This window comes from Tupaia chinensis, unplaced genomic scaffold (genome assembly GCF_000334495.1).
Source record: "Tupaia chinensis unplaced genomic scaffold, TupChi_1.0 Scaffold000484_1, whole genome shotgun sequence".
NCBI lineage: Eukaryota > Metazoa > Chordata > Mammalia > Scandentia > Tupaiidae > Tupaia > Tupaia belangeri.
This window is the reverse complement of record NW_006159996.1, coordinates 115,437-141,670: the sequence shown is the minus strand read 5'-3', so window position 1 is coordinate 141,670 and position 26,234 is coordinate 115,437. Positions and strand designations below refer to the sequence as shown.

At 43.9% G+C, this 26,234-nt stretch overlaps 1 protein-coding gene across 2 annotated transcripts in view; it reads left to right on the top strand.

The window, feature by feature from the left end:
- The window catches only part of LOC102484648 (nucleotide exchange factor SIL1), a gene marked incomplete at its 3' end in the record, with an annotated part of 195,496 nt that overhangs the window by 76,154 nt on the left and 93,108 nt on the right, over positions 1-26,234 (top strand). Inside the window, 2 exon segments of one of the 2 annotated variants that reach the window (XM_014590816.2) lie at positions 4,146-4,260; positions 13,274-13,409. In XM_014590816.2, the coding sequence (XP_014446302.1) occupies positions 4,156-4,260; positions 13,274-13,409 (241 nt within the window). 2 annotated transcript variants of the gene reach the window in all.

The following is a 26,234-nucleotide window of genomic DNA, read 5'->3' as shown; positions in this document are numbered from 1 at the left end:
GTATGGTACTGTGAACCCACTGGCTGTCTCTCCCTGGGATTGGTGCTCCAGGAAGCTAGGTTGCTAGGGGAAGCTTGCATGGCACTCAGCCGTTCCATTTTGTCGACAAAAAGAGGGGAGGGGGGAAACTGGCAGAAAGCAAAGGCTTTTGCTGCTGGGTGAGTGTAGCAGCTATTTTTAGCACCCAAGCCTTTGCTTTTCCATTTGGCTGTGCTTTTTTAGCACAGTGCTGGTCCAGCAGGGCTGTTTTCCTTCATGGCTGCAGATGTCCTTAGAGAAAGTTTCTGTCTGCCCCTGATCATGTGTGGGCTGGGCAGAGGATAAATAAATTCTGGGAGTGGGTTTAGACAGGGCTTTGGGTCCCTCTACATTCATGTCATGGGACCAGTTTCTTAAGGTGGAGCAGGGAGGAGTGTAGTAGGAATAGGAAGGAGAGAAGGTAAACACCATACTTTTCAGAAATGCTCCCCTGTAATTAATTCACTTAAGCCTCAATTGAGTAAAATGCCTAATGAGGTGTATTGGGGCTGAGGGATAAACACAAAACCTTTTGTAAGAGTCTATGCTAATACTGATACATTCTGATGTTTTCTAAGGGTTTTGTTTCTTTACTTGTTTTATTTTTTTCTATTTTTTTAATTGCCAGAGCACGCATGCACATGCCAGAGCATGGTTATGCTGCAATCCCTTCTTCATTTTTTCATCCTGTTGGGATATGGGGCATGCGCATATGCCCAGGATGTTTCTGAAGTCGCGGGGCCTGGGTTTGAGCTGCTGTCAGCCATGTGAGATGTAGCTCCCTTTAGCTATTACATTATGGGGCCCAGCTCTCTGCCTTTTTTTCCCCTAGAATATTTGCCAATTTGGATTAAATTTTCATTCTAGTTTACTGACCAACATTTTTTTACTACTCCAAACCTATTAATCAGTGACTCCTCATTCACCATTTCTCTCAGCCCCTGGTACCCTCTATTCTACTTTCTTTCTCTGGGATAAATCTGTTCTAGCTCATATAAATGGAATCACACTATTGGGTTGTCAGAAAAATCGTGGCACATTTTTATATAGAAAAACATAGGGAAAAATATGTCATGACTTTTCAGCAACCCAATATATATATGTTCTTTTGTGTTTGGATTATTTCATTTGCCATAATGTTTTCTAGTTCGTTCATGTTATAGCATATGTCACAATTTCCTTCCTTTTATGTCTAAATACATTCTAATATATGTATATGCTACTTTTTAAAAATTTTTATTCAAATATAGTGTTTCATTGCAGTCCTCCTAACTCAGTCGTCCAGCTGGGATCACTACAATAGCCAACTTTTTTTGTTTATTTGTTTGTTCTTTTTGACAAAGTCTCTCTATGTTGTCCAGGCCAGCCTTGAGTTTGCAGACCTCCTGCCTCAGCTTCCTGGAGTTGCTGGAATTATAGGACCATACTGCAGCACCCAGCTATCCCACATTTAAAAAAAATAATTATTTAATTTTACTCATTCTAATTAGTTTATTTTTAAAATTTGACTTGAGAGAGACAGAGAGAGGGAAAGTGAGAAAGCAAGCTGCTAGGTCTGGGACTTGAACCGTGGTTAGCCATATGAGAGTCCAGCACTTTACTACCATGCCATGCCACTTGCTGGACCTCCCCCAACCCCTGCATTTATTTTTTTATCCATCCACTTGATGGATACTTTGGTTGTTTCTACCTTTTGGATAATGTAACTAATGCTACAGTGAACACTGATGTACAAATATCTCTTCAAGTTTTCAGTTGTTTCCAGTATATATCTGGGAGTAGATTGTTGAAACATATGGTAATTCTATATTTAGCTTTTTGAGGAGCCACCAAAGTGTGTTCCAGAGTGGTGGTGCCATTTTACATACCTACTGGTGATGTACAAGGTTATATATATAAATATTATAGCCATCCTTGTGATGTCCCTAATGATCAATGATATTGAGAATCTTTTCATTTCCCTATTGGCCACTTTTCTATTTTCTTTGGAAAGCTATCTCTTCAAGTCCTTTGCTCAATTTAAAATTGAGCTATCTTTTTGTTATTGAATTGTTGGAGTTGTTTATGTATTCTGGGTTTTAACCCTTATCAGATGTGTGATTTGCAAATAATTTCTCCCATTCCTTTTTTCTAAAGAGGTTTTTGCCTTTAGGGTGTGTGCACTCACTAGAGAAACAGAGACAGTGAAGGGGAAAGTGAGAAATCATCCCCCCAGGGGGGATGGCCACACTGCAATCCCTTCTCCTCCATTCTTCTGGAAGTATGGGCACACATGCATGCACATGCTCCCGGCATGATTTTCAAGTCACCAGGTCTGGCACTTGAACTGCAGATGACCATGTTGGAGTACAGCAAAGTAACTGCTATGCCATCTGCTGGCCCCACAGTTTCTCCCATCCTGTAGGTTGTCTTTTCATTCTTTTTTCTTTTTTAAAAAATAATTATTTATTTTTATTCATGATTATTTTTAAATTTGGCTTGAGAAAGAGAGAAAGGGAAAGTGAGAAAACAAGCTGCCAGGTCTGGGGCTTGAACCACATTCAGCCATGTGGGAGTCCAGCGCCCTTAACCACCCCGCCACCTGCTGGCCCCTTCTTTCTATTCTTGATAATGTCATTTAAGGCCCACAAGCTTCTTAATTTTGATGAAGTCTACTTTATTTATTTTTTGTTGCCTGTGCTTTTGGTATCCTATTTAAGAAACCCCTGGCAATTCAAGGTCACAATGATTATACCTATGTTGTCTTCTAAGGATTTTATTCTTTTAGCTCTTAAGTTTAGGCCTTTGATTCAGTGTGTGTTTGTGTGTGTGTGTCTGTTTGTGTGTGTGTGTCTGTTTGTGTGTGTATGTCTGTGTGTGTGTGTGTGTGTGTGTGTGTGTGTGGTGCTTCTGTACACAGGGCCTTGCTACTCTATCTACGCTGACTGGGTGCAGCTTGTGATGATTCTGCCTCAGCCTCCTGAGTACTGGTGCTCTGGGTATATGCCACTGCGCCAAGCTTTTTAGGGTGCTAGACATTGAACCCAGGTCCCCTGGGTGGCCTCAGTTTGCTGATCAGCAGCATCCATTATGTACTACCATGGCTAGGCCTTTTTTTAAAGTTAATTTTTGTATATGGTGTAAGGGAATTTTTTTTGCATCTGGATGTACAGTTGTCCCAGCACGATTGTCAAAGATTGTCACTTCCCCATTGAACGATCTTGGCACCCTTGTCAAAATTAATTGACTATATGTATGATTATTTCTGGGCTCTTAATACAATCCCATTGGTCTAGATGTCTGTCTTTATACCAGTACCATACTTTTGATTACTGTAGATTTGTAGTAAGTTTTAAAATCAGGAAGTGTGATTCCTCCAACTTTTATTTTAATTTTTTATTTTTTTGGTCAAAATTGTTTTGGGTGTTCTGGATTTCTTGAAATTCCTTATGAAGTTTTAGATGAGCATCTCCATTTCTGCATAAGCATCATTGGGACCCTTGGTATTTTGATAGAGATTGCATTTCATATTGCTCTGGGTAGTGTTGCCATCTTGACAATATTAACTCTAATCTATAAACTCAGGATGTCCTTTCATCCTTACATCCTTTTAAGTTAACAACTACTAGGGTCCACACCTTGGTTTGTTTGTTTGACTGTATGAAAGGTGATATGAAAGGCTTTGTGGCTTGGGAATATTTAAGTTTGCTGGCTTAGTGGATGCTAATACCAACTGTTTTCAGGTGGATGGTTACAAAGCCTTATGTGGATTTGGACCCATGTTTGTTCACAAGGGCATTAGTTGGTTAGTTTCCCTCTTTTCCCACCATAGCCTACACCACCCTCCACAACCTGATAACAAGTCACCAGTGAGGAAGAAAGGGACCAGGGCTGTTAAAGATTACACAAGAGTCCTGATTGACTATACAGTTCCAATATACCATGAGGCATGTCTTCCCATGGGTGACTGGACTTCTTAATGAGAAATGGTGGCTTCACATTTATCTAGAAGTGATAGAAGACTTCTAATACCTCTATGCAAGAGATGTCTGACATCTGTTGAACAAGTGACATCATGAAAATCATAGTGTCGAGGGACCAGTTATCAGATTTCTACTGACCTCTGTTTTCTGTGCTTTCACCCTCAGGTCCCTAACTATGGCTCCTCAGAGCCCAACTTCATCTAGAATGGCTTCTCTAAGAATAGTGCATGGGCTGCTGATGGTCTCCTGCTTCACCTTCTGCCTCAGTCATCAGAACCCGGTATGAGCCTCATTGTATGCAGAAGGGTCCTTAATGTGGTTTCTGAGAGATCTTCCCTGTCACTAGGCTGTTGTGGAAGTGAGGTGGGCTTTTATTTTTCTTTCTTATGGGAATGTAGTCTGCACTGGGTCACAGAGTATGTCTACTTCATTGTCCCCATCCTCGAGTCCCCTGGCTTTCTTTAAAGCTCATTGCATAGTTTCCCTGTGAGTAAAACAAGATGATTATGATATACTAATAATAAGATGATATAATAATAATGTTTCCATGTAGGAAGGAATGTATTAAGTACAGTCTATGTATTATTTTATCTTTCCAACAATCCTGTAAGGTAGGCAACCTTAATTATTCTCATTTTGAGAAGAAGGCGATGAAGGCTCAGAGACATAAAGTAATTTAGCCAGAATCATACAGCCTGTTCGTGGTATTACCAGTAAGGTCAGGATTCTCTCCAGGAGCTAGGTGCCTATGTGGTGAGCACTAGTCCCAGTAAGACTTTGCTTTTTTCTCTGTTCCTCTCTTCCTTATGCTTTCTCAGTTTGTATCTCCTCCTTTTTGTCCTTTTCTCCCCCCCCCACCCCCCCCCCCCAGGACTTTTTTCATTAATCTAGGCCTCGTTGCACTGGGCTTCTGTCATTGCCACAGGCAGGAGGAGAATGTCCAAAAAGGCCATGAGCTTGGCCTAGCTACAGCATGCCAAGACTCCTGGCCCTGTTTCCTCCCGGCCTGTCTCAGCAACGGCCCGCTCAAACAACCAGCTCCCAATGCTCTCCTTTTACCTTTCTTTAAGAAGCCCCTGACTGTCAGCTCTCTGACAGTTTTACCCTCCTCTGACCATCTTCCCCAACCCCTGGGGCTCCCACTAAATGTTGGGTAAAGTGCTGGAGGCTTTGGAGCAGGAGGCTTTTGAAGTGCAAATGACAATTGTGATGAATTTAATAACAATTCAACTCAGCCAGGTTCACTTCTGGCTCATGGCAAGCTTCCACCTTCTCTCTGAAGTCATTTGTTTTCTTTCTGCCTTTCTCCCCACTTTGTGGTGTAGAAGGGAATATATAGCTAGGAGTCAGGGATCTTTTTAACTTTTAAGATCCTTTTGGTGCCATTGTTTGACCTCTTTCTCAAGGACAAAGAGGATAGCTTCCCAGTAGCATCCGAGGGTAGGACTGGCTAGAGCGTGAGATTGGGGCTGTCTCTGGCATGACTTGGAGATAGAATGGCCCAGAAAAGCACCAGAGATTCTCAGAGGATTAAGGATCCGTGTCCCCTCCCCAACCCACATGCAGCTCATGAGGATCCTTGTGCTCCCCATCAAGAGCTTTAGCAGATGCACAATTAACAAAAGCATGCTGATGAATTTACTTAAGGACCGTGAGTTAGTAAGTCTCTTTTGGATAATAGTCCAACCAAATAGATGAGCTCTCAGAGCCATAATTATTCTGGCCCATTTATATTAGCTCTATTGAGTCTAGTCTCAGAAAAATGTTAATACTGACTTTCATCAACAGAAGCTGCTTTTATCCTTATGTCTGTTCCTAAGCTGTATCCATTTGTCATAATCTTTCATCATGTGCTAAGCACAAGTAGGAGTTGAAGCATCTTTTCTCTCATACCATAAAAATTGCTGCCCTGATGGCATTTAAAATCCAAATTATGCAGCCAGCCACTTTCACAACAACGAAAATGGGGTGGGAATGGGGGTGGTTATGATCCTTTCTTCAGAGCTTGAAGTCCAGGCAAATGGTCCTGAAAACCAGGAGTTGTCTTCCCCAAAGTCATTTGTCCAGGTTAATTAATGGCCACCTAGGAAAGGTGGTTTGTGTACATCAGTGTATGATCTGGAGTCAGCTTCCTTCCCCAGCTCCTGCGATGGCATTTCCCTGAGATGCCACGTCTTAGGAGTGTAGCTGCTAAAGTGCTGTGGTTATATAATACTGACCTTCAAAAAGGTGTTGAGTGATGAGGGAGGTAGTAGAGCCCAGTAGAATGAGAATAGTTTCTTTATAAGGTCCCTTTTGTCACCTACTTTGGCAATTTCGCCATTTTCAAACTATGTTTCCTAATCTGTAAGATAAAGCAGGGTTGCTACTTCCTTGTTAAGATTTTAATGTAGAGGGGACTAGCAGATGGCATAATAATTATTTCACTGGACTCCCATGTAGTTGTGATTCGAGTCCCGGACCTAGCAGCTTAAAATTCATGCCGGGTGTGTGTGTGCGTGCCCAAGATCCCGAAAGGAGAATGGAGGAGAAGGGTTGGCAGCATGGCCATCCCTTCTCCCCCCCCAGGGGGGCTGATTTCTCGCTTTCTGTCTCTCTGTGTCTCTCTATCTCTCTGGCGAGTGTATACGCCCTATAGCAAAAATCTCTCAAAAAAAGATATTTTAATGTAGATTAAATGTGACTATATATGTATGTATGTATACACACACACACAACATCATTGGGACTGGAACCACAATATGGTCAGTAAATGTCAATTGTTATTTTTAGTATGGGAATGGCTGCCTCTGTGGTTAGTTGGGGCTGTATGAGGCAGGCTTCTGTCCCAAAGGGTTACCCTGCAGACTTTGTCCACAGTGTCTGTCCACCCACCGTTAGGGATTATTCATTCATTCTCTTGGATCTTGAAGGCTTTGGTTTTGAAGAATCTTTTATTCTAATACAAGCACAAGGAAGTATGACACGGTAAGCTGTTGTCAGCTAGCACCTTAGCTGAGATTTCTTGCCTGCCACTTGTGAGGAAATTGGTATTTAGAGTGATGGTGGTAGAGAGAAGAGAGTGCTGGTGATCCAGCGTGAAAGAGAGCCTAAGCAGCCAGCTGGAAGAGCACCAGGCCAGAAGGTTTACTTTAGAACTGACCAAGAGCTTGCCTGCCTCTCTTACCTCATGGCTTGTCTCTCCTATTCAGGATACTGGGTAGAGAGAAGGTACTTTTGCTTGTCCTTTCTCTGGGACTGAGGTTTTTCACTTTGACCGTGGAAGCCTTTGCTTGGAAAAGAAGGTTTGCTGGTGGATGTGCTAAGGTTATCTCATTGCCCCAGCTTCACCCTCTCAGTATCCAGGTCATAACCCTTTGGACACCTGACCAAGAAAGAAACATAAAAGTGAGTGGGCTTTGGAGCCAGGCGGGTCTAGACTTAAATTTGTGCTCTATTCTGAACACTGTATTTTGAATAGGTCGTCCTCATCTTTATGTGCTTCACAAGTGAGGTTCAGATGAACTGGGGTATGGAAGGCTCTTTAAGCCAGTGCTTGGCATGTGGTCAGAGCTTAATAAATGGTAGCTGCTGCTATTTTTTATTCTATTTTTTCTTTATTCATGATAGAGCTTATGCTCATGCACATGAGAATGAGAGAGAGAAGCACCCTCCACAGGGTCTGGTCACACTGTGATTCCCTTTCTTTGACTACTACGGCCTGTTGGATTCTGGGTACCTGCCAGGCAGGTTTCAGGCCAGCGATTCAAACTGAGGTTGCCATGTGGTATGTGGCTTCTCCTGGGCAGTGTACTGTGCCATGGCTTTGGCCCAGCTGTTGCTGTTGTTATAACCTCATCCTTATGATACTGTTTTTCCCTTAAACCTTTTCTGGAACATCCCCCTTTCAACTGAATGTCCAGTCTATGGTATGTTGATATCACAGAACTTCTTTCTCAGTGCTTCAGAGTCCTTGGCCTTTGAAGAGGACCAAATGTGATTTGGCCAAAGCATCTAAAGTCACTCAGAGACAGATATGGTGAAAAAGATAAGCTAAGTAGATAGGGGAGCACTGATTTTGTATCACTCACACTAAAAAATAAGGTATACTGTAAAATAATAACAGATTTTGTGTTTGTGTCTTAAAACCTGGTCTAAAGGTTATACTAGGACATGTGAGTGGCGATTGTTGCCAAAGTGTTTAGCCTTCCTAGGGCTTGAAGCATGTAGTTCAGTGGTTCATCGATTTCTTTCTTTTTTTCTTATTTTTGAAGGAGGGATTTTTGCTATAGGGCACATGCACTTGCTGGAAAGACAGAGAAACAGAAAGCGAGAAATCATCTCCCCTAGGGGGATGGCCATGCCACAATCCCTTCTCCTTCATTCTCCTCTTGGGATTTTGGGCAAGCACGCACGCAAGACCAGCATGGGTTTTAAGCTGCCGAGTCTTGGACTCGAACGGCGGTCAACTACGTGGGAGTCCAGCGGTGTAACCATTATGCCACTGTTGGTCCCCATTGATCTCATTCTAACCCTTCTTGAGCCTACTCTGTTAACCTTGTTAATGAGATCTAGAAAAAGAGGCTTTTCCAGGCTCTAGTCATCAGAATGAATACTAACCCTGCCTGGATTTTGAAGAGTTTCCTGCCGTCTTCTCACCAGCACTATTCCCCTTGTCTCTTTCTGCTTCTCTTCATGGTGATTTAGTTGCTTGCTTACAACCACATCTGTCAGGAGTTACCTGGCTGATGTGTATACTGAAGTCGGAGAATGCAGTTTGAAGCTTAGATATGCTTAGTTTGGACCTCTTAGTGTTCTAAAAATAAGAACATTTCACATAAAAATCAGGATTTCTGTTTTCAAGTTGAATGCCTGTGCAGTAGACCAGCTGAGTAGCAGCTGCTTTCCATAGTCAAGGCAGGAGGGCTCCCGATTTTACAGTCCCACCACTCCCTGTTGTTTACACCTGGCCCACTTCACTCATTTCCATCCATTCCTGCTTGCCCCCTGGAGGCATTTGATTGACACATCCTTGAGGTGAATTTAATTAACTTTCTCTTAGGCCCCTTGGTCTAGTGCTTTTGGCAGGAACTGGCCAACAAGGTGGGCCCTGAAGGACATAGGCTCTAGGTGCTTAACAGACTTAGCAGTGGTTTCTGTTTTGAAATGTGGGGCTAGTGTCTGCCTACAGCAGACTCAGGTCCTTTGGATTTGCCTCAGTTTAAGACACCCAGAAGATACACTGTGGGAGGGGCCTTTCATTCATTCGTTCAGCAGCTATAGGCTGAACCCTGTGTTAGTCATTGGGGGACACAGTGATAAAGAAACTAACAGAGTACCTGCCCTCAGAAAACTCAGCTGGTAAATGTCTTTGATGTCTGCATCTCAGAATGGAGGGTGCCTGCTGCCAGCCTGTAATTGTCTTTTTTTTTAAAATTTGCTAGAGAGCACATGCACTCAACTGAGAGAGACAGGATGGATGAGAGGAAATAAGGCATTCTCCATGGAGAATGGTCATTCTTCAATCTTCCTCCTCCATTTCTCCCACCTTTCAGGATTTGGGGCACACATGCACCTGGCATGCTTTTCTTTTATTTTTTTTTTTTAAGAGAGATTTTTGCTATAGGACACGTGCACGTTCCAGAGAGGCAGAGAGAGACAGAAAGTGAGATATCATTCCCTGCAGGGAGGGCCCACACCGCAATCCCTTCTCCTCCATTTTCCTCTCAGGATTTTGGGAACACACACACCTGTGCCTGGCATGAGTTTTAAGCCACAGGGTCCAGCCTTGAACCATGGTTGACTATGTGGGAGTCCAGTGACATAGCCATTATGCCATCTGCTGGTCCCCGGCATGCTTTTCAAGCTGCTGTGTCTGAGACTTGAACTATATAGTTGGCCATGTGGGATTCAGCCAGCTTAATTACCATATCATTGGCTAGCCCTAGTCTGTCTTTTTTTCGAGTCTCACAAGCACACCTATTTTTTTGTTCCTAACATTCTCTTGAGCTCAGATTTGTGCAAACTTTAAGTTGAGGGGATAGCAGAGGCACGAAGGGGCTAAGCTCCTCAGGTGACCTCCATCGCAGCCTGACCTGCCTGAAGGGTGCCATGTTGTACAGTCACTGTTAGATGTTCCATCATAGATCTTTCTGACCTGGAACCTGCGACTGATTTAATCAGTAATAATAGTAATGCTACCATGTACCTAGTGCTAGTGATTTACAAGTACTTCATCTATAATATATGAAACTGTAATATAATATATAATATTAGAAAGTTAAGTCACTTTACTAGAGTCATAAGAAAGTGGGATTTGAATTTTGAGTTATCTGATGTAGAACTCGAATTCTTCCTCTTTTTAAATTGCTAGTGGGGTTGTGTGCTCACCAGAGAACATGTGTGCTTGTCAGACAGAGACAGAAAGAGAGAGAAGAAAGAACTTCTAATGAGTAGTGTGCATGTACACACATGTGCCCAGCATGTGTTTTAAGCTGTTTAGGGGTCAGGATCTGTATTGTAGTCTGCCATGTGGAATCCAGGCTCCCTTAACCATGAGGCTGTAGGGTTGACCCTAGAGCATGAATTTTGTGTGTGTGTGTGTGTGTGTGTGTGTGTGTGCATGTGTGATATGGAAGGCTGGCAGGTAGCATGGTGGTTAAGGGTGCTGCAGTTTGAGTCCTAGATCTGATAGCTTGTTTTCTCACTTTCTATCTCTCTGTCATACTGTCTCTCTCTGATAAAATTAAATAAAATTAAATAAATAAATTTAAATAAAATAATTCTTTAAAAAAATTTTTTTAGGGTAGATGTGCTCTCAGGAGAGAGAGAGAGAGAGGGAAAGTGAGAAATTATCCCTCAGAGGGGATGGCCATGCCACAGTCCTTTCTCCTCCATTCTCCTCATGGGATTTTGGCATGCATACACATGTACCTGGCTGGTTTCTTAAGGTGCAGGGTTCGGACTTGATCCATATAGTTGGCCATATGGGATCCAGTACCTTAACCACTACAGTACCCAGTTTCCGTTTTTTTTTTCTTTTTGGAGAGATTTTTGCTATAGGGCGCGTGCGCTCGCCAGACAGAGAGAGACATAGAGACAGGAAGCGAGAAATCACCCCCCAGGGGGGATGGTCACGCCGCAATCCCTTCTCCTCCATTCTCCTCTCGGGATCTTGGGTGCGCACGCACACGCGCCCGGCGTGAGTTTTAAGCCTCCGGGTCTGGGACGCGAACCGCGGTCGACTATGTGGGAATCCAGCAACATAGCCATTACGCTAACTGCTGGTTCCCGAGTTTCCTTTTCTTTTGAGAGAGATTTTTGCCATACGCTTGTATATGTATAGCAAAATACGTATAGAGATTTTTGTGTACGCTTGTCAGAGAGACAGAAAGAGACAGAGAGACAGAAAGTAAGAAATTACCCCCCCTAGGGAATGGCCACACCACAGTCCCTTCTTCTTCATTCTCCTCTTGGGATTTTGGGAAGCACACCCTCATGCCTGGTGTGAGTTTTAAGCCGCCGAGTCCAGGACTCGAACCACAGTTGACTACATAGTAGTCTAGTCTAGTGACCTAACCAATATGCCATCTGCTGGTACCTAGAGCTTGAATTCTTAACTACTATACTGAGTCTTGAGGACTTCTTGCCCAAGATATTTTTCTTAATAGTCCTTAAGAAAAAAATTCTGTCATCAAAATTTTGTGTCTTCATTTCTTATTAAAATGTAAAAATTATCAGAGGGGCTCTACCTTGTCATCACCCACATCTTAACCTTTCCTCTGACAACTAATTAAAGATCAGACCCTCAGGGACCCAGTAGGGTGGCAGTCCCTCTTTGGAGCTGGGACACTAGTTGAAGAGATGCACACACATAAATTCTCTCAGGCAGGATTAAAGTTGTTGGAAGACCAAAATGAGATCTACTCATAGTAGGTTTGGGCCCCTGGGAGGAATCTAAGAAATACAGTTATTGGGGGAGAAGTGGGGCAGAAGAAAAGTGATGACAGGGGAGGTGGGAGGGCTGAAATAACCTCCCCATGTGTTAATGTGGGTTCCTCTTTGCTCTCCCAAATGTAATTTCCCAGAGCTCTGGAACCCTCTGGTTCTAATTTCCTGAGGCCTTATTACTTTTATGCAAGAACAAGTTTAAAAATGAGATGGGAAGGTTGAAAGGCTGGAAAAGAGTAAAATGAGTAATACTTTGTATTTATTTTGCATCTCTGTCTCTTGAGCTCAGAATGCTCCACAGACACATCTCATTAATCCTCCATGCTCTCCATGGGATGAAAGGAAACAGATTTTAGGAAGTGGTTTTCAACCTGGACATTTTCCTCCCTCAGCCCAGCTGGACTCCCACCTTCCCACTTACACCACTTCCGTGGTTTGAAATATTCTAATAAGTCATTGATGCCCTGTAAGCACACTGTGGAACTGCCAGGGCCCATATGCTGCCCTGCTGGGCTGCTTGGGAGTCAGCTGGACCTCAGCTGCCAGGTTTTATTTGTCTGTAGTGGCTGTTTGGGGGCCTTACTCTCCCGTTCCTATATGTGTTTTTCCTTTATAAATATGTTTTTAAATTTTTAAAAAGGTAATTACATGAATTTTGAAAACATCAAACATCAAACAGAGGGCCAGCAGGTGGTGTGGTGGTTAAGATGCTGGACTCCCACATGGGCAACCATGGCTCAAGTTCTAAACCCTGGTGGCTTGAAAATCATACCAGGTGCATGTGTGTGCTTGCCGAAAATCCTGAGAGGAGAATGAGAGTAGGGATTGTGGCATGGTCATCCCTGCTGTGGGATGATTTCTCACTTTCCCTCTCTCTTTCTGTCTCACTTTAGACCTTGCCCTTGAGGTCTAAAATCAGAGCAGTTTAAAGGGTGGGGAGTAGAAGATGTGCATGGCATTCACTGTTGATATGGTGCTGTGTGTCCCACTTTTAACCAGGAAAGTACATGTGCCCTATGGCAAAAACCTTAAAAAAAAAAAAAAAAAGTCAAATATCAAATGAAAAGTAAAAGGGTCTTATTGTCTCCATCACCAACTTCTGTCCCCATTTTGTTCCTTAAGGTGGTATGGATCTTTTATGCATATACAGAAGTACCATGACAACATGCTGTGTTCATTTGGCCATATCAACTCACACATGCTGATTCTGAGGCTAATCTTGTAAAAGCAATTGGGGGTGTCCAAATGTATCTGGGGAGGGCAAGAGAGCCTTGGAGAAAGTGTGCTACCTTAGGCTGTTTTCTTTCTGCCTGTCTGGTGTCTGTGTGTGGTGAATCATGCCCCGTGTTTTCTTTTCTCAGAAGGAGTTTGCACTGATCAACCCAGAGAAGAGCAGCACCAAAGAAACAGAGAGAAAGGAAACCAAAGCAGAGGAAGAGCTGGACACTGAAGTCCTGGAGGTGTTTCACCCAACCCATGAGTGGCAGGCTCTTCGACCAGGTATCAGGTCCAGGTTTTTCTCCACAAAACATACCCTGAATCAATCTTAGTATGTCCTTTGTTCTTGAAGGCATAGCCACTCTCTGGCCTGCTGGAGAGGAACAGTGTGGTCTATTAAAGTGGTAGTGGCTGCTCAGGCCTCAGGGACCTTCATTTTCTAACAGAACAGAGATTGTGGCATCTGAGTGCCCTGGAAGGAAGGCAGGTGGTGGGTGGCCGTGGTTTTTGAGCAAGTGATTGAAAACTTTCTTTCCTTGCACTTCTGAAGCAGAGGAGAGGCAGTGACATGTGCCTCACTCTGCAGATGCTATTTTGGGCTCTGCTGCTCAGCTCAGTGCTGCAGAAATATTGCTCATGAGAGAGTCCTGAGCACCAGTGTGGGATAGGGGTGTTCTGCTGTTAAACTCGTGCCTAGATAGGGGCTGGTCTTGTCCTGTTTTTTAAAATGGAGCATCCTGGGCTGGCTGGTGATGGACGTGGTGGTTAAGGCGACTAGATCCAACATGGCTGACTGCACAGTTTGAGTCCTAAACCTGGTGACTTGGAAAAAATGCTAGATGCATGCATATGTATGCATGCCCAAAATCCTGAGAGGAGAGCGAAGGAGAAGGGTTTGTGATGTGACCATCCTTCTTGGGGGTGATTTCTCACTCTCTCTCCTTCTCTCTGTCTCTGATGAGCACACATGCCCTATGGCAAAAACCTTAAAAATAAAGAGAGAAAAAATGGGATATCTTCAGGAGCAATAAATTTCTGACCCTTTCCTGAGCTTGGTCTCAGGACTTAAAATTATAATGAAAATAGCCAGTAGTTGTAGCATGTTTATCAGATTCAGGTACTATGCTAGGTGCTTTGTGTGCATAATCTTTTACAATCTTCACAGTAATAAAAATTATTATTATCTTTTCAGACAAAAACATTGCAGCTCAGAGAGGTTAGCTGACTTATCCTCTGTCATTGACCCTAGAGTCTGGTCCTCCCTCCTCTGACCCCTTCTTCCCAGTCCCAGCTGTCCTTGGCTGGAACCTACCATGCTGACACTGGGACTGCTCTCAGAAGTAGGCTGTTTGCATTCTGCACTGTGGGAAGGTGGATGGCAAGCCCTGGCAGCTGCCACAGTGTAGTTCATCAGCTTTTTGCCGATATTCATCACTGTGTCCTCACTGCCCCTGTGGCTGCCATGCAGGCAGGGCAGCATTTGCTGTGCCAGCCAGCTTTTCTGGTAGCAATATTGCTCCTGCTGGGCTTGCATACGGGTAGTTGCTGCCACAGAAGAGTGATGAAGCACCAAGGTAGCCAAGTGGGAGCTAGTGGCATTCGGCAGAGGGAGGTTTTAGGAACAGAGATACTTTTTTTTGATCAAACCTCTGACTGCCCTCCCTTAGCTTTCCTGAGAACTAAACACCCCTTCCCCTCCTCCCCCCTGACCCTTGAAGACTAAAACCAGAGGGGTTCTTAAGGGTGGGGAGTGAAAGATGTGCACTATATCCACTAGTTTTTATGTAGTGCTGTGTGTACCACTTTTAACTAGGAAAGTGCCCTGGGAAGATGGACATCAATGTCCTGTGCACCCCCCCACCCCCCCCACTCCCACCCTATCTGTTTTTATGGTTGAGTCAGTAGCACCGTTCAAGGCCCTGGTCAACATTGCAGACAGAACAAGGCTGAGGGTTCTGATCCTGGGCCCTTGCTCACCCCTTTGTGCAGTGGGATTATTGTTAATGACTAGATAATAGAACCTCCTTCTGTATCCTTGTAGGGGGAGAGAATGAGCCTGTGGAATAAGGGAATGCTGTGGGTTCTGAGAGACTCCCTAAGAATTGGAATGAGGGACCAGCAGATGGAGTAATGGTTATGTTGCTGGACTCCCACGTAGTGGATTGGAGTTTGAGTCCTGGACTCAGTAACTTAAAAAAACTCATGCCGGGCACATGTACATGATCCCAAGAGGAGAATAGAGAAGAAGAGATTGCAATGTGGCCACCCCCGCCAGGGGGTGATTTCTTGCTTTCCAGCTCTCTTTTGCTCTCTGAGAGCAAACATGCCCTATAGTAAAAACCTCTCAAAAAAAAGAGAAAGAAATGGAGTGCAGCACAGGTTTTCACATTTAACTTGCTGCCCCATTGACATCATCCTCTGCCTTGTTGTTTCTTAAGAGCTGCTTGTACAAAATTTCCTTAAAGTTGCTCTGAAGGCTGTTATGTTGCAGTTGAACACACACTGAGGCCCCTGTAGCTCAGAGTGAGGTAGCTCTGGTTCCAGTTGTGCCTGCCCTGCCCTAAGAGCATTTTTAGCCTATACCTCATCCCCAACGCAGGACTGGTAGGAGGAGGTTAGGTAGGAAGCTTGTTTTGGCTTCAGTGTCTGATGTGGGATGATTCAGGGTCTGGCACTGTGTTGTCAGACAAGTGAAGGCAGACTAGACATTCTATGGCCCCAGTATAGCATTGAGGTGCTTGTGTGTATGTATTAGGAAATTGACTTCTCAGTGGTCTGAGTGGATAACTGGCACTTGCCTTCAACCAGAGTATAATATTTAATTCGTCACATTCTGAATGCTGCTTAGGAGTTTTCAGCATAACTACTCAAAGGTTAAAAGGAATGTAGCCAGTTCTGGGAACTTCTTTGATAGGTAGATAAATAGGGAGATAGTGTAATTTAGTGGTAAAGAGGACATACTTTTTTTTTTTTTGGAGAGGTTTTTGCTATAAGGCGCGTGTGCTTGCCAGACAGACAGAGAGACATAGAGACAGAAAGCGAGAAATCACCCCCTAGAGGGGATGGTCATGCCGCAATCTCTTCTCCATTCTCCTCTCGGGATCTTGGGCATGCATGCACACACGCCTGGCGTGAGTTTCAAGCCACCGGGTCCGGGACTCGAACCACGGTCGACTACGTGGGAGTGTAGCAACAAAGCCATTACGCTAACTGCTGGTTCCCAAGAGGACATACTTTTTGACTCAGCCAGTTCTGGGTTCAAATCTTAGCTTTGCTACTTAAGCGATCTTGAGCAAGTCACTAAACCTTTCTGCTCTTTGGTTTTCTCATTGGTGACAGGGAGGAAATGTCCTACTCCGCCTGTGGCAAAGGCTGCCATGTGGAGTGAGATGGTAGATGCAAAACCCTTTGCTCAATTCCTGACGTAAAACACTCATTGCACGGCTGTCCTGATTGTAGAATTGGATGCAGTGCACATCTATCTTCCACTCCCCACTCTTATGTGAGGGTGTGTGGTGTGCAGTTCCTATGACTTTACACGGGGAAGAGAACTTATGATGTGAAGGAGAGACTTTCAGTTGTCATTATATTCTCTCTCTTCTACCTCCCTCCTTTTTTCAATAGAGGTTTTGATAAGAGAGCAGGGTTAACCATGGGCAGAGGGGGTTAACAGCATTTCCTGCCTGAGAGTCATGTGCATGGCACAAAAATATGATGGAATTCCTTAGGGAGACTTCTTTCTTTCTTTTTTTTTTTTTGGAGAGGTTTTTGCTATAGGGTACATGCGCTCGCCAGAGAGACAGAGAGAGACAGAGAGACAGAAAGTGAGAAATCACCCCCCAGGGGGGATGGCCATGCTGCAATCCGTTCTCCTCCATTCTCCTCTCAGGATCTTGGGCACGCATGCACACGTGCCCAGTGTGAGTTTAAGCCATGGGGTCCCGGACTCGAACTGTGGTCGGCTACATGGGAGTTCACCGACATAGCCACTACGCTAACTGCTGGTTCCTTGAGACTTCTTTAAAAATGGCATTTTTTGAGACCAGCAGTTCCTTGAGATTTCTTTAAAAATGGTATTTATTGAGACCAGCAGTTCCTTGAGACTTTTTTAAAAATGGCATTTATTGAGACCAGCAGTTAGCGTAATGGCTATGTTGCTGGACTTCCATGTAGTCGACCACTGTTCGAGTCCCGGACCTGGTGGCTTAAACTCACACCGGGTGCATGTGTGTGCGTGCCCAAGATCCTGAGAGGCGACTGGAGAAGAAAGGATTGCACTTGGCCATCCCCCCTGGGGAGTGATTTCTCTCTTTCTGTCTCTGTATTTCTCTCTGTCTCTCTGGCGAGTGCACGCGCCCTACCACAAAAACCTCTCAAAAAAAAAAAAAAAAAAGGCATTTATTGACCTTAGTTCAGTACATTCTGTGCCCTTAGGTCTTAAGGAGGATCACAGCTCTTTGTCCCCAGGCCTCTAACTAAAAAGTACTTGGGCACATGGGCTGTTTTGTTTGTAGTCCCAGCTCATTTGGCAGGTTTCCAGTCTGCCTGCTGTGCCCTGGAATACCAGGAGACCAACCCGTGACTTCATGGGCCCTCGTACTAGGCCAGGTGGGAATTGGGCCCCAGCCACTCAGTCCTGGAACAGCTGTAGGTCACTCTCTTGAAGCCTGCCTGCCTGTTATTACTGTCAGCATTCTCACTGGGAGCTGCTTGTTCCTGGAAGTGATTTTCCTGTCTCTCTTTCTTCTGGTTTATTTTGGGATTTGCCTCACCTTACGGAGGCACAGCAAGTATTTGAGTGTGGATTCAGCATCAGCTGTTCACAAGCAAGCAGAAGAAGGCTGTTTGCTGGCAGGACCTGGGGATTCTGGGCAGGAACTCAGGAATTTGTCCTGGGGTTGAGGACCCCTGAACACCAGGATTTTATGCCTATGTACTTATTACAGAATGCCAGTCGCAACTAGATTTGGTGGGGCTTATGCTCCCTGGGCTTTTTCCGATATCCTACTTTGTGCCAGGCACCGTATTCATAGCCAGAGATACAGATAATCGCTCACATTTACTAAGCGTTGACTCTGCCAGACATCCTTTGAGGGCAGGTGCTGTAACTATCCTCATTTTTACAGACAAAACTGAGTCTCAGAGAGAAGAAATGACAGCCAAATAACCAATAAGAGGTAGAGTCAGAATTCAAATCTAGCTTTGTCTAGGTCTAAGCCCCAGCTTCTAACCACTGTGCTATACTCTCATCCTGAGTAGCAAAAATGACATGACCCCTGTCCTCTAGCAGCTTGTGATCTCAGAGAAGGTACAGAGACATTAAAAAACAAACAAACAAACAAATACCAAAATGGGGCTAGTGGGTGGCATGGTGGTTAAGGTGCTGGACTCCTACATGGCCGACTGTGGTTCGAGTACTAGACCCAGTGGCTAGATTTCTCAGTGTCCCTTTCTCTTTCTCTGTCTCTCTCTGGTCAAAATAAAATAATGACAAATAAAATCAAATAAATAATTAGTTTTTAAAAACCACCAAAATGCCTTTTGGATGTTCTGATGGAAGTATTCATGCCAGTGAGGGCATAAAGGATCGTTTGAGAAGGCCATGATGCTGGAACGGGACTAGAAATCAGGTTTGCATCACTCACTGCTTTGACAAAGAGATGAAAGATAGGAATAAAGAAAATAATTTATTCAGTGCAGCTATCATGGGAGAGTAGACCAGAGTCCATAACCATTTCCACTATACTGAACGAGGTACAAATATATAAGAGCAGAGGTACATCTACAAACCAAACATCGTTGTCTTGGGGCAAAATGATAAGGAGCCTTGGTCATTGTTCAGCACATCACAAGGAGACCCGATAGCACAGTGGGCAATCACTGCTTGGGAGCAGTTTCTGTTCCTGGCAAGCAAGGCAGAGCAGAATGACCAGTTTTCATTCTCTGCAGGGGCTTAAGGATAAGCAATGACTAATAAGACAGCAGAAGCAAAATAGTCAAGAAAACTCTTAGATCCTGGTTTAGGAAGTAGGTGTGGCTTTGCAAAGCTTAAAATGATAAAATCTTCTCAGCAGGTCATATGGGAAGAGACTGGTGGAGTTTTTCCCCTCCCTAAAGATTTGGCAAGGTTATTGTTAACTTCCATTAAGCATTAGGCTCTGTTTATTGTGAGAGTGTCAAAAGGCTAAATTCTGTAAGACTCATTAGGAAGTGAAAGAAGTCAGAGGCCAATTTTTCCAAGATTTTATCTATTAAGATGGACCCCAAGACTAAGTCCAATGCAAAGTCACTTTGGCTCTCTTAGGCTCAGTTACAGCCTGGGCTTTTTCTCTTTAACCCTGAGATCTTACAGGGAAGTTAGTCAGATTTTATGATGCTGAATCTCCAACCCCAATTGCAGTTCTCTTTTTGGGATGTGTGGCTTTGGTCAGGTTGTTCGGAATCTCTGAACCTTCGTTTCCTCATCTGAAAAGAGGGATGGAAATCAGCATGTAAAATGTTTCATACAGGGTCTGGCACATAGGACATATTCAGTAAGTGGTTGTAGTTGTCACTTAAAAAATATATCTTTGCTAACTCCTTTCCTTTAGGGACCTGAAGGAGAAGTAGAGGTGAGGAGGCAGCCTGGGCATGGGCCCCCTTGTCCTGTCGATTAGCCAGTGCTGCATGTTGGCCCCATGTGGGCTCAGGGAAGCATGGCCAGGCCTGAGGCTCCTTATTGACCTGATCTGACTTCCAGGCAGCCGTGAGAGTCTCTGAAATTTTGGCATTAGCACAAAGAGCCACTCAATGGGAGCACGCAGGAAGCCTGTGCAGGAACACGTTCATGTGAGGGGGAAAAAAAAGAAAAGGAAAAAAAAATCCAAATCATCAACAACTGATGAGAGCAATCCAAGAATTATAGAGCACCAGCCATCTGGTCAGATCATTTCAGATCTGCACGAGCAATAAGAGGGAATTGAATTTTAAAAACCTCATTTATAGTAGCCCAACTACTCTTGGTTTCAAGTATTTAAGAGAGGAGTCTGATTTCCTGCAGGCTCTGGACATCTGTCTGAAGGAGCACCTGACTCTGGTCTGGGCGACTCTGTGGAACTGTGTCTATAGTGCTTTTGGCCCTTTGCAGCTTCAGAGGGGCTATATGGTTCTCCCATTTTCTGACACCAGCTGGATATCCAACATTTCAATTCAGTTTTGCCCCACTGTTGCCAGAGAGACTTACCCCTTAGGGGCTTCTGCCCAGAGTGTTGAGGGTCTTTGGCTTCATGGAAGAAAGAATTTAGGAGTGAGCCTTTGAGAGAGAGTGAAAGCAAGTTTATTATCATTTTTTAAACAAATTTTTTAAAAAGAACTATTTAATTTAACTTTATTTATTTATTTATTTATTTATTTAAGTTTTGATCAGAGAGGGAGAGAAAGAGAGAGAGACAGATAGACAGACCGACCGACCAAGCAAGCCGCCAGGTCTGGGACTCAAACCATGGTTGGCCATGTGGAAGTCCAGCACCCTTAACTACTAGGCCACCTGCCGGTCCTGAAAGCAAGTTTATTAAGGAAAGCGTAGAATGGACTACTCCATAAGCGGAGCAGCCCAGGGAAGGGAGAAGGGTGAACAGTGTTGTTCCTTCCTCAAAGAGGAAGGGAAGAACTCTTTTCCAAAAGGAAAGATAGGGTGACTACCTCATAGGCAGGGCAGCCCTGAACTTTGGTGGTTATATGGCTTGGCTTAATGCCAGGCTAAGTAAGAGGCAATTTATTCATGACTTTTTCCCAGATAGGAGAGTGGTTTTCTTGAAACCACTGTCCTCATTTTCTGGCCTTATTAGGGTAGTTTTAATTGTTGCCATGGTTATTCTAAACTGTCATGGTACAGGTAGGTATGGCTTCTAGTCTGCTAATACATACAATACAGATATGAGTCAGAAGTTTAGGCAGCAGGTTGTTTAAGGAGCCATCTTGGTTCCAGCTGGTTCAGACCCAGTCTGTAAGCCACTTCTCATCTGTCAGGTTTTATTATTTTATCGAAGATGTTTGGAATGTCCTTCACTTCAGTTTGGACTATCCCTAGCTTCAGTCCCATCCTGACTCACCACTGTCTACCTGGTGTTAGCATCAGATCTCACATATTAAAAAGGCCATCCCCCTTTAAGATGCTGGTTGCAAGTCCTGGGCCACCTGTTCTTCTAACTGAACAGCTATAAATTGTAGATTTCTATAACTCCCTCCTGACATTTGATAGTTTGCAAGAATGACTTGCAGAACTAAGAAAAACATTTTTACTTAAGTTTAGTGGTTTATTATAAAGGATGCAACTCAGGAATAGCCAAGTGGAAGAGATTTATAGGGCAAGGTGTTGGAGTGTGTGTTGGGGATAGCATAGATAGTTTCTATGCTGTCTCTGGGTGTGCAACACTCACAGGATTTTGATGTGTTCACCAATTCTCAAGAAACTCTCCAAACCCTGCTATTTAGGGGCTTTTGTGAAGGTTTCTTATGTAGGCATGATTGATTAAAGCATTGGCCATTTGTGACTTAACTCTCTAGCCCCACTTCTTTCCCTGGAGGTCAGTGTGGGGATGAAAGTTGGTCAATCATGGGTTTGCCTTTTGGACCAACTCCCATCCTAAATTTATCTATTAATGTTAGCCTCACTAAAAGTCATTTCATCAGCATAAATTTAGGTATGGTAGAAAGGTGCTTGTTATGAGTAACAAGAGATACTCCTAGCACTCAGGAAATTCCAAAGGTTTTAGGAGCAGTATGCCGGGAATCAGGTAAAGACTAGATATATTATTTTGTATTATGCCATGGGTTGCAATTAAGGTGAGACTAAGGAGCAGAACTCCCAGTACCTTCTACCCCCCCACCCCAGCTCTGTGGCTGGGAGGCAGGTGACTTTTCCTCCCTCCCCTAACCTAGAGGGATTATACTTATAAGTCTTATTTTATGGTATGGTCCCCAAGAGTATGTCCTCTTCTATCCTATCCTTCATATACAGATATGTACAGACATTTTGTTGATTAAGGGTTGTTTGTATCTAAGCCCCTGGGACTCACCAGATTAGGGCAGTGGATTGTCTTAGCCGCCACCAGGAAGTAATGGCCTGAGGGAGGAGTATAGCCAGGGGTCTCTGTTAGATGATCTTTCACCCTGTCAAAACAAAGCATGTGGTTTTTATAGTATTGGAGTGGTCTGTCACCTTCATTGGACACTAGTTGACACCTCATCAACTTTTCAGGATGAAGTATTCATCAGAGCTGATTTGGTGCTACCTCCTTCTGCCTGGCTTCTTCCTTCTCTACAGTGAAGCCTTTCAAGTCTTCTGGGAGTTCTCTGAGAAGTTCATTTGTTCCTTTTCTACCTGGTCCCTTTCCCCTTATTACTGCTCCCTCCAACTTTTGTTAAGCAGTCTCCACTCTGAGCATTTACTTTGTTCCTTGGTAATACAAGTTTTTTGGAGGAAATCACTTGGAAGATGACTGGATTCTAGATCTCATGAGGTCTATAAGGGGCATTTAATGAGGTTAACAATTACCATGTAGTGGAAGAGAAAACGATTGTGGTCTGGAACACATGAAGGTCCCAGAAGACTTCATGAGAACAGTTTAGATCTTTCTATCTCAAAGATAGAAAGATAGATGAGACCTCATATAGAGAGGTCTCTTCACTAACCTGCCAGGATGGCTGACCATGGTGCTTCAGCATCCAAACCCCATACCCCCTTGGGGGAGCAGGTGGAGCCAGGATTGGAAGGTCTACAACCTCCATGGCAGCCACTGCCAAGGCTGAAGGCATTTTGCAGCCAGCTGACTGAGCCCTGCACTCACATTAGGATATCTTTGTCTGGGCTTTGGCCTTTTTTACCTGAGTGGGGCAGGCCAGGGTCCAGTTTGCAGTCTGTGGATTTGGGTAGTGATGGGGAGCAGCTGTTGGCCATCGTTGGTCTAATAAGCCTTTGTGTGCTTAATGCTCACCCCAAGGCCCTTATCTTCCCCTTTCTCTGCTTATGTCCACCTATTCTCTCTGAGGCTTAATCAAGAGTATTCAGTAGAGTGGCATAGCCTCAGCTCTCTAAGGTTGGGACACTCAAATGACTGAGATGAAAAACTTAGACCAACTAAGGGTGATGGAAAATTAGCCCTCATTTCTAGGACTTGGCTTCGTTCAGAGAACCTGTGTAACTCTGACTTTCCTCCTTTCTCTAATATTGGCCTCACACCGTTGGCTAAGATAGTCCAGGCCATCTCCAAGGGTAGGACTAATGAGGACTGGGAATAGCCCCCAAGAGTTGGCCTGGAGCTGAATGAGAGGCCTTTTTCTGAACCTATTACATTCTTAGTTTGTCAGCACACTGGAGGTAGGAATTGATCTGTGACTGAATGGGAGTTAATATTTAACTGGGTAAAGAAGAGGACACAGTGGGAAGCACGAATGGAGAGGGATGACATAAAGAGAGACCCGAAAATCAGAGTATATCTACTGGACTGGAGAGGTAGATATATGTAGGAGAATAAAGATATTGGTGGTGGCCACCATCTACCCTAAAGGGATGGGGGTCAATGAGAGGGAGGGAGGAGAGATGAGAACTGACAAGACATTAGATTTAAAGGTATGAAAGTAAGATAACCTATGAGTCTGTTGTTGAGTCCAGCTGGGAGATGAGGAAATGAAGAAAGATGATGTAAACTTTTGGGCTTGAGGAATTTGAGGGTAAGTTGAAGAAAAGAACTAAAACAGTAATTACAGAGATACCCACATTAAAAAGCTTGCTTATTTCTCCTTCCATTTGTTGAACTCCTACAACATTCCAAGTATAGGGCTTGATGCTGAGGATATTATGGTGGGTATGACAGAGGCTTCCCCACTTGGGTTTATGGAATAGGAGGCATTCCAGATAGGAACACAGCTATGTGAGATAGGACTCTGAAGGAAAAGCTTCCCAGAAGTCAGGTCATTTAAGCTGGATACAGAGACATTTTGTGTATGTAGAAGGGAGAGGGAAAAGGAATCAGTGCTGACTGAGATTTAAAATCTGAGAAAGGAGATCATTGATGGGGCAAAGTTATATAGGTGGCAGACTTTTTGAAAGTCTTGGTTTTATGAATATGATGAACCTTAGAAATTAGAAGCAGAGATTAGAAGGAAATAGAGAAAGGTGGGGAGATACAGAGGGACATTGAGGAAGTGCTGAGCCAAGCTGGAAGTGGGCTTCTACCTTAAAAGTGAAGGATTCAGTTGAGCGCTTGAGAAAAGTACTTGGACAACCAAGAGGTCAGAATAAGTATCACTCAGCATGAGGAAGGCTCCTTTGTGGGGGTGGGGGTGGGGGTGGGGAGAGGTTTTTGCTATAGGGCTCATGTGCTTGCCAGAAAGACAGAGAGAGAGAGAGACAGAAAGCGAGAAATCACCCCCCACCAGGGGTGATGGTCATACCGCAATCCCTTCTCCTCCATTCTCCTCTCGGGATCTTGGGCATGTATGCACACACGCCCAGTGTGAGTTTAAGCCACCAGGTTTGGGACTCAAACCGCGGTCGACTACATGGGAGTCCAGGGACATAGCCATTATGTTAACTGCTGGTCCCAGGAAAGCCCCTATTGATATATGGCAGCTTGACTTTGTAGTAGGCCAGGACTGGTTGTAAGTGAGCCAAGAGAGCAAAGTGACTGTTTTGAAGTCTTAGAGTCCATCTTAATAAGTTACACCTTAGCAAAATCAGTCTTTAACTTTTGTCTTCTACGTCACAATGAATCTTAAACTAACCTTTTACCTTCCTCACAATAGATTAAGTCTAATGCTTAACTAGTGAAAGTTAACAATAACCTTGCTGAGTTTTTTTTGGATACTGGGCAATGGAGATAGGGAGTGAAAAGATGTCACTGGCTTCTTCCTTTTTGACTGACTGGAAAGATTTTATTATTTTAAGCACTGCAAAGCCTCACCTACACCTTGGGCTGCTTCTAAACAAGGATCTAAGAGCTGTAATGACTAAGTCCATTTTGCTTCTGCTACCTTGTTAGTCATTGCTTATCTTTTAAAGCCCCTTGTAGAGAACTACAACTGGTCATTTTGCCCTGCATGCCTGGATCTAAAAGTGCTCCTTAAGTAGTGATTGTCTTCCTGACAGTGACCAGGGCTTCTCCTTTTGCCCCCAGACAATAACTTACCTTTTGCTTCTAGATGTATACTGTCATTGACTCCTTCTCCTATATAAGCTTTGTTTCTTGTTTAGCAGAACAGAGATGGTTATAGACTGCAGTCTGCTTTCTTCCCAGTGTTGGCCTCACTGAATAAATTCCTTATTCATCAACTCTGTTCTCTCAAGATTGGTTTTTGGTAAGTGGTGAGTGGCACAGACATGACTTCTGGTCTTCTAGTCTCCAGCATCATGGTGGGTTTGATTACTTTCTTGAGCAGTTTGAGACCTGGACAGTGTATAGGTGGACAGTGGGATGAGGAATGAGAGGAGAGGAGTCTGAGGAATAAGAGGCAGATCATTCTGGGGACTGTTGGGGTTGGTGAGGGAGAACTATGGAACTTTGTGAAGAAGAAGGCCAGGCAATTCAGAGCCTGCTGCGTCCTTCCCTCTTCTGAAGACAGGCAATATTAAGGGGGCTATTTTAGGTTCCTAGCAATGCCTAAGAGCAGGGTGAGGTAGCATCCTTCTAGCCACTAATGTTCTAGAAGGCCTGAACAGAACCTGAGTAAAGCAGGGCTTTGTGTTCAGGAGGCTCTGTGATTATTTTGCTTATACCCTAATTGGGCTGATAACATTTCTGTTCATGTTAGTTTTATTTTGTCACTGTTCTTAAACTCATAAGTTGTCAGTCTTGCCTTGTTTCCCGTAATCTGTTGATTTAGGCAAACAAAGATCAAGTTTTATTTCATTAATTCCCAGAATAGTCTGTTTATCGTTTGTATAATGTAGTTTTTTGGAAGGAGAGAACCATTTCTTTGGATTAAAAAGTTTTCAGATTTGATTACCTGTGGCCATAATTTGTTTATCTGGGCAGAGGTGAGTTTTTATGGAAGAGTAATATGGTGTATTTGTAAAATACGTTTTGCTTCAGGAAAAAAAGAAAAAGAAAACCACCCTGCTTTTATCCC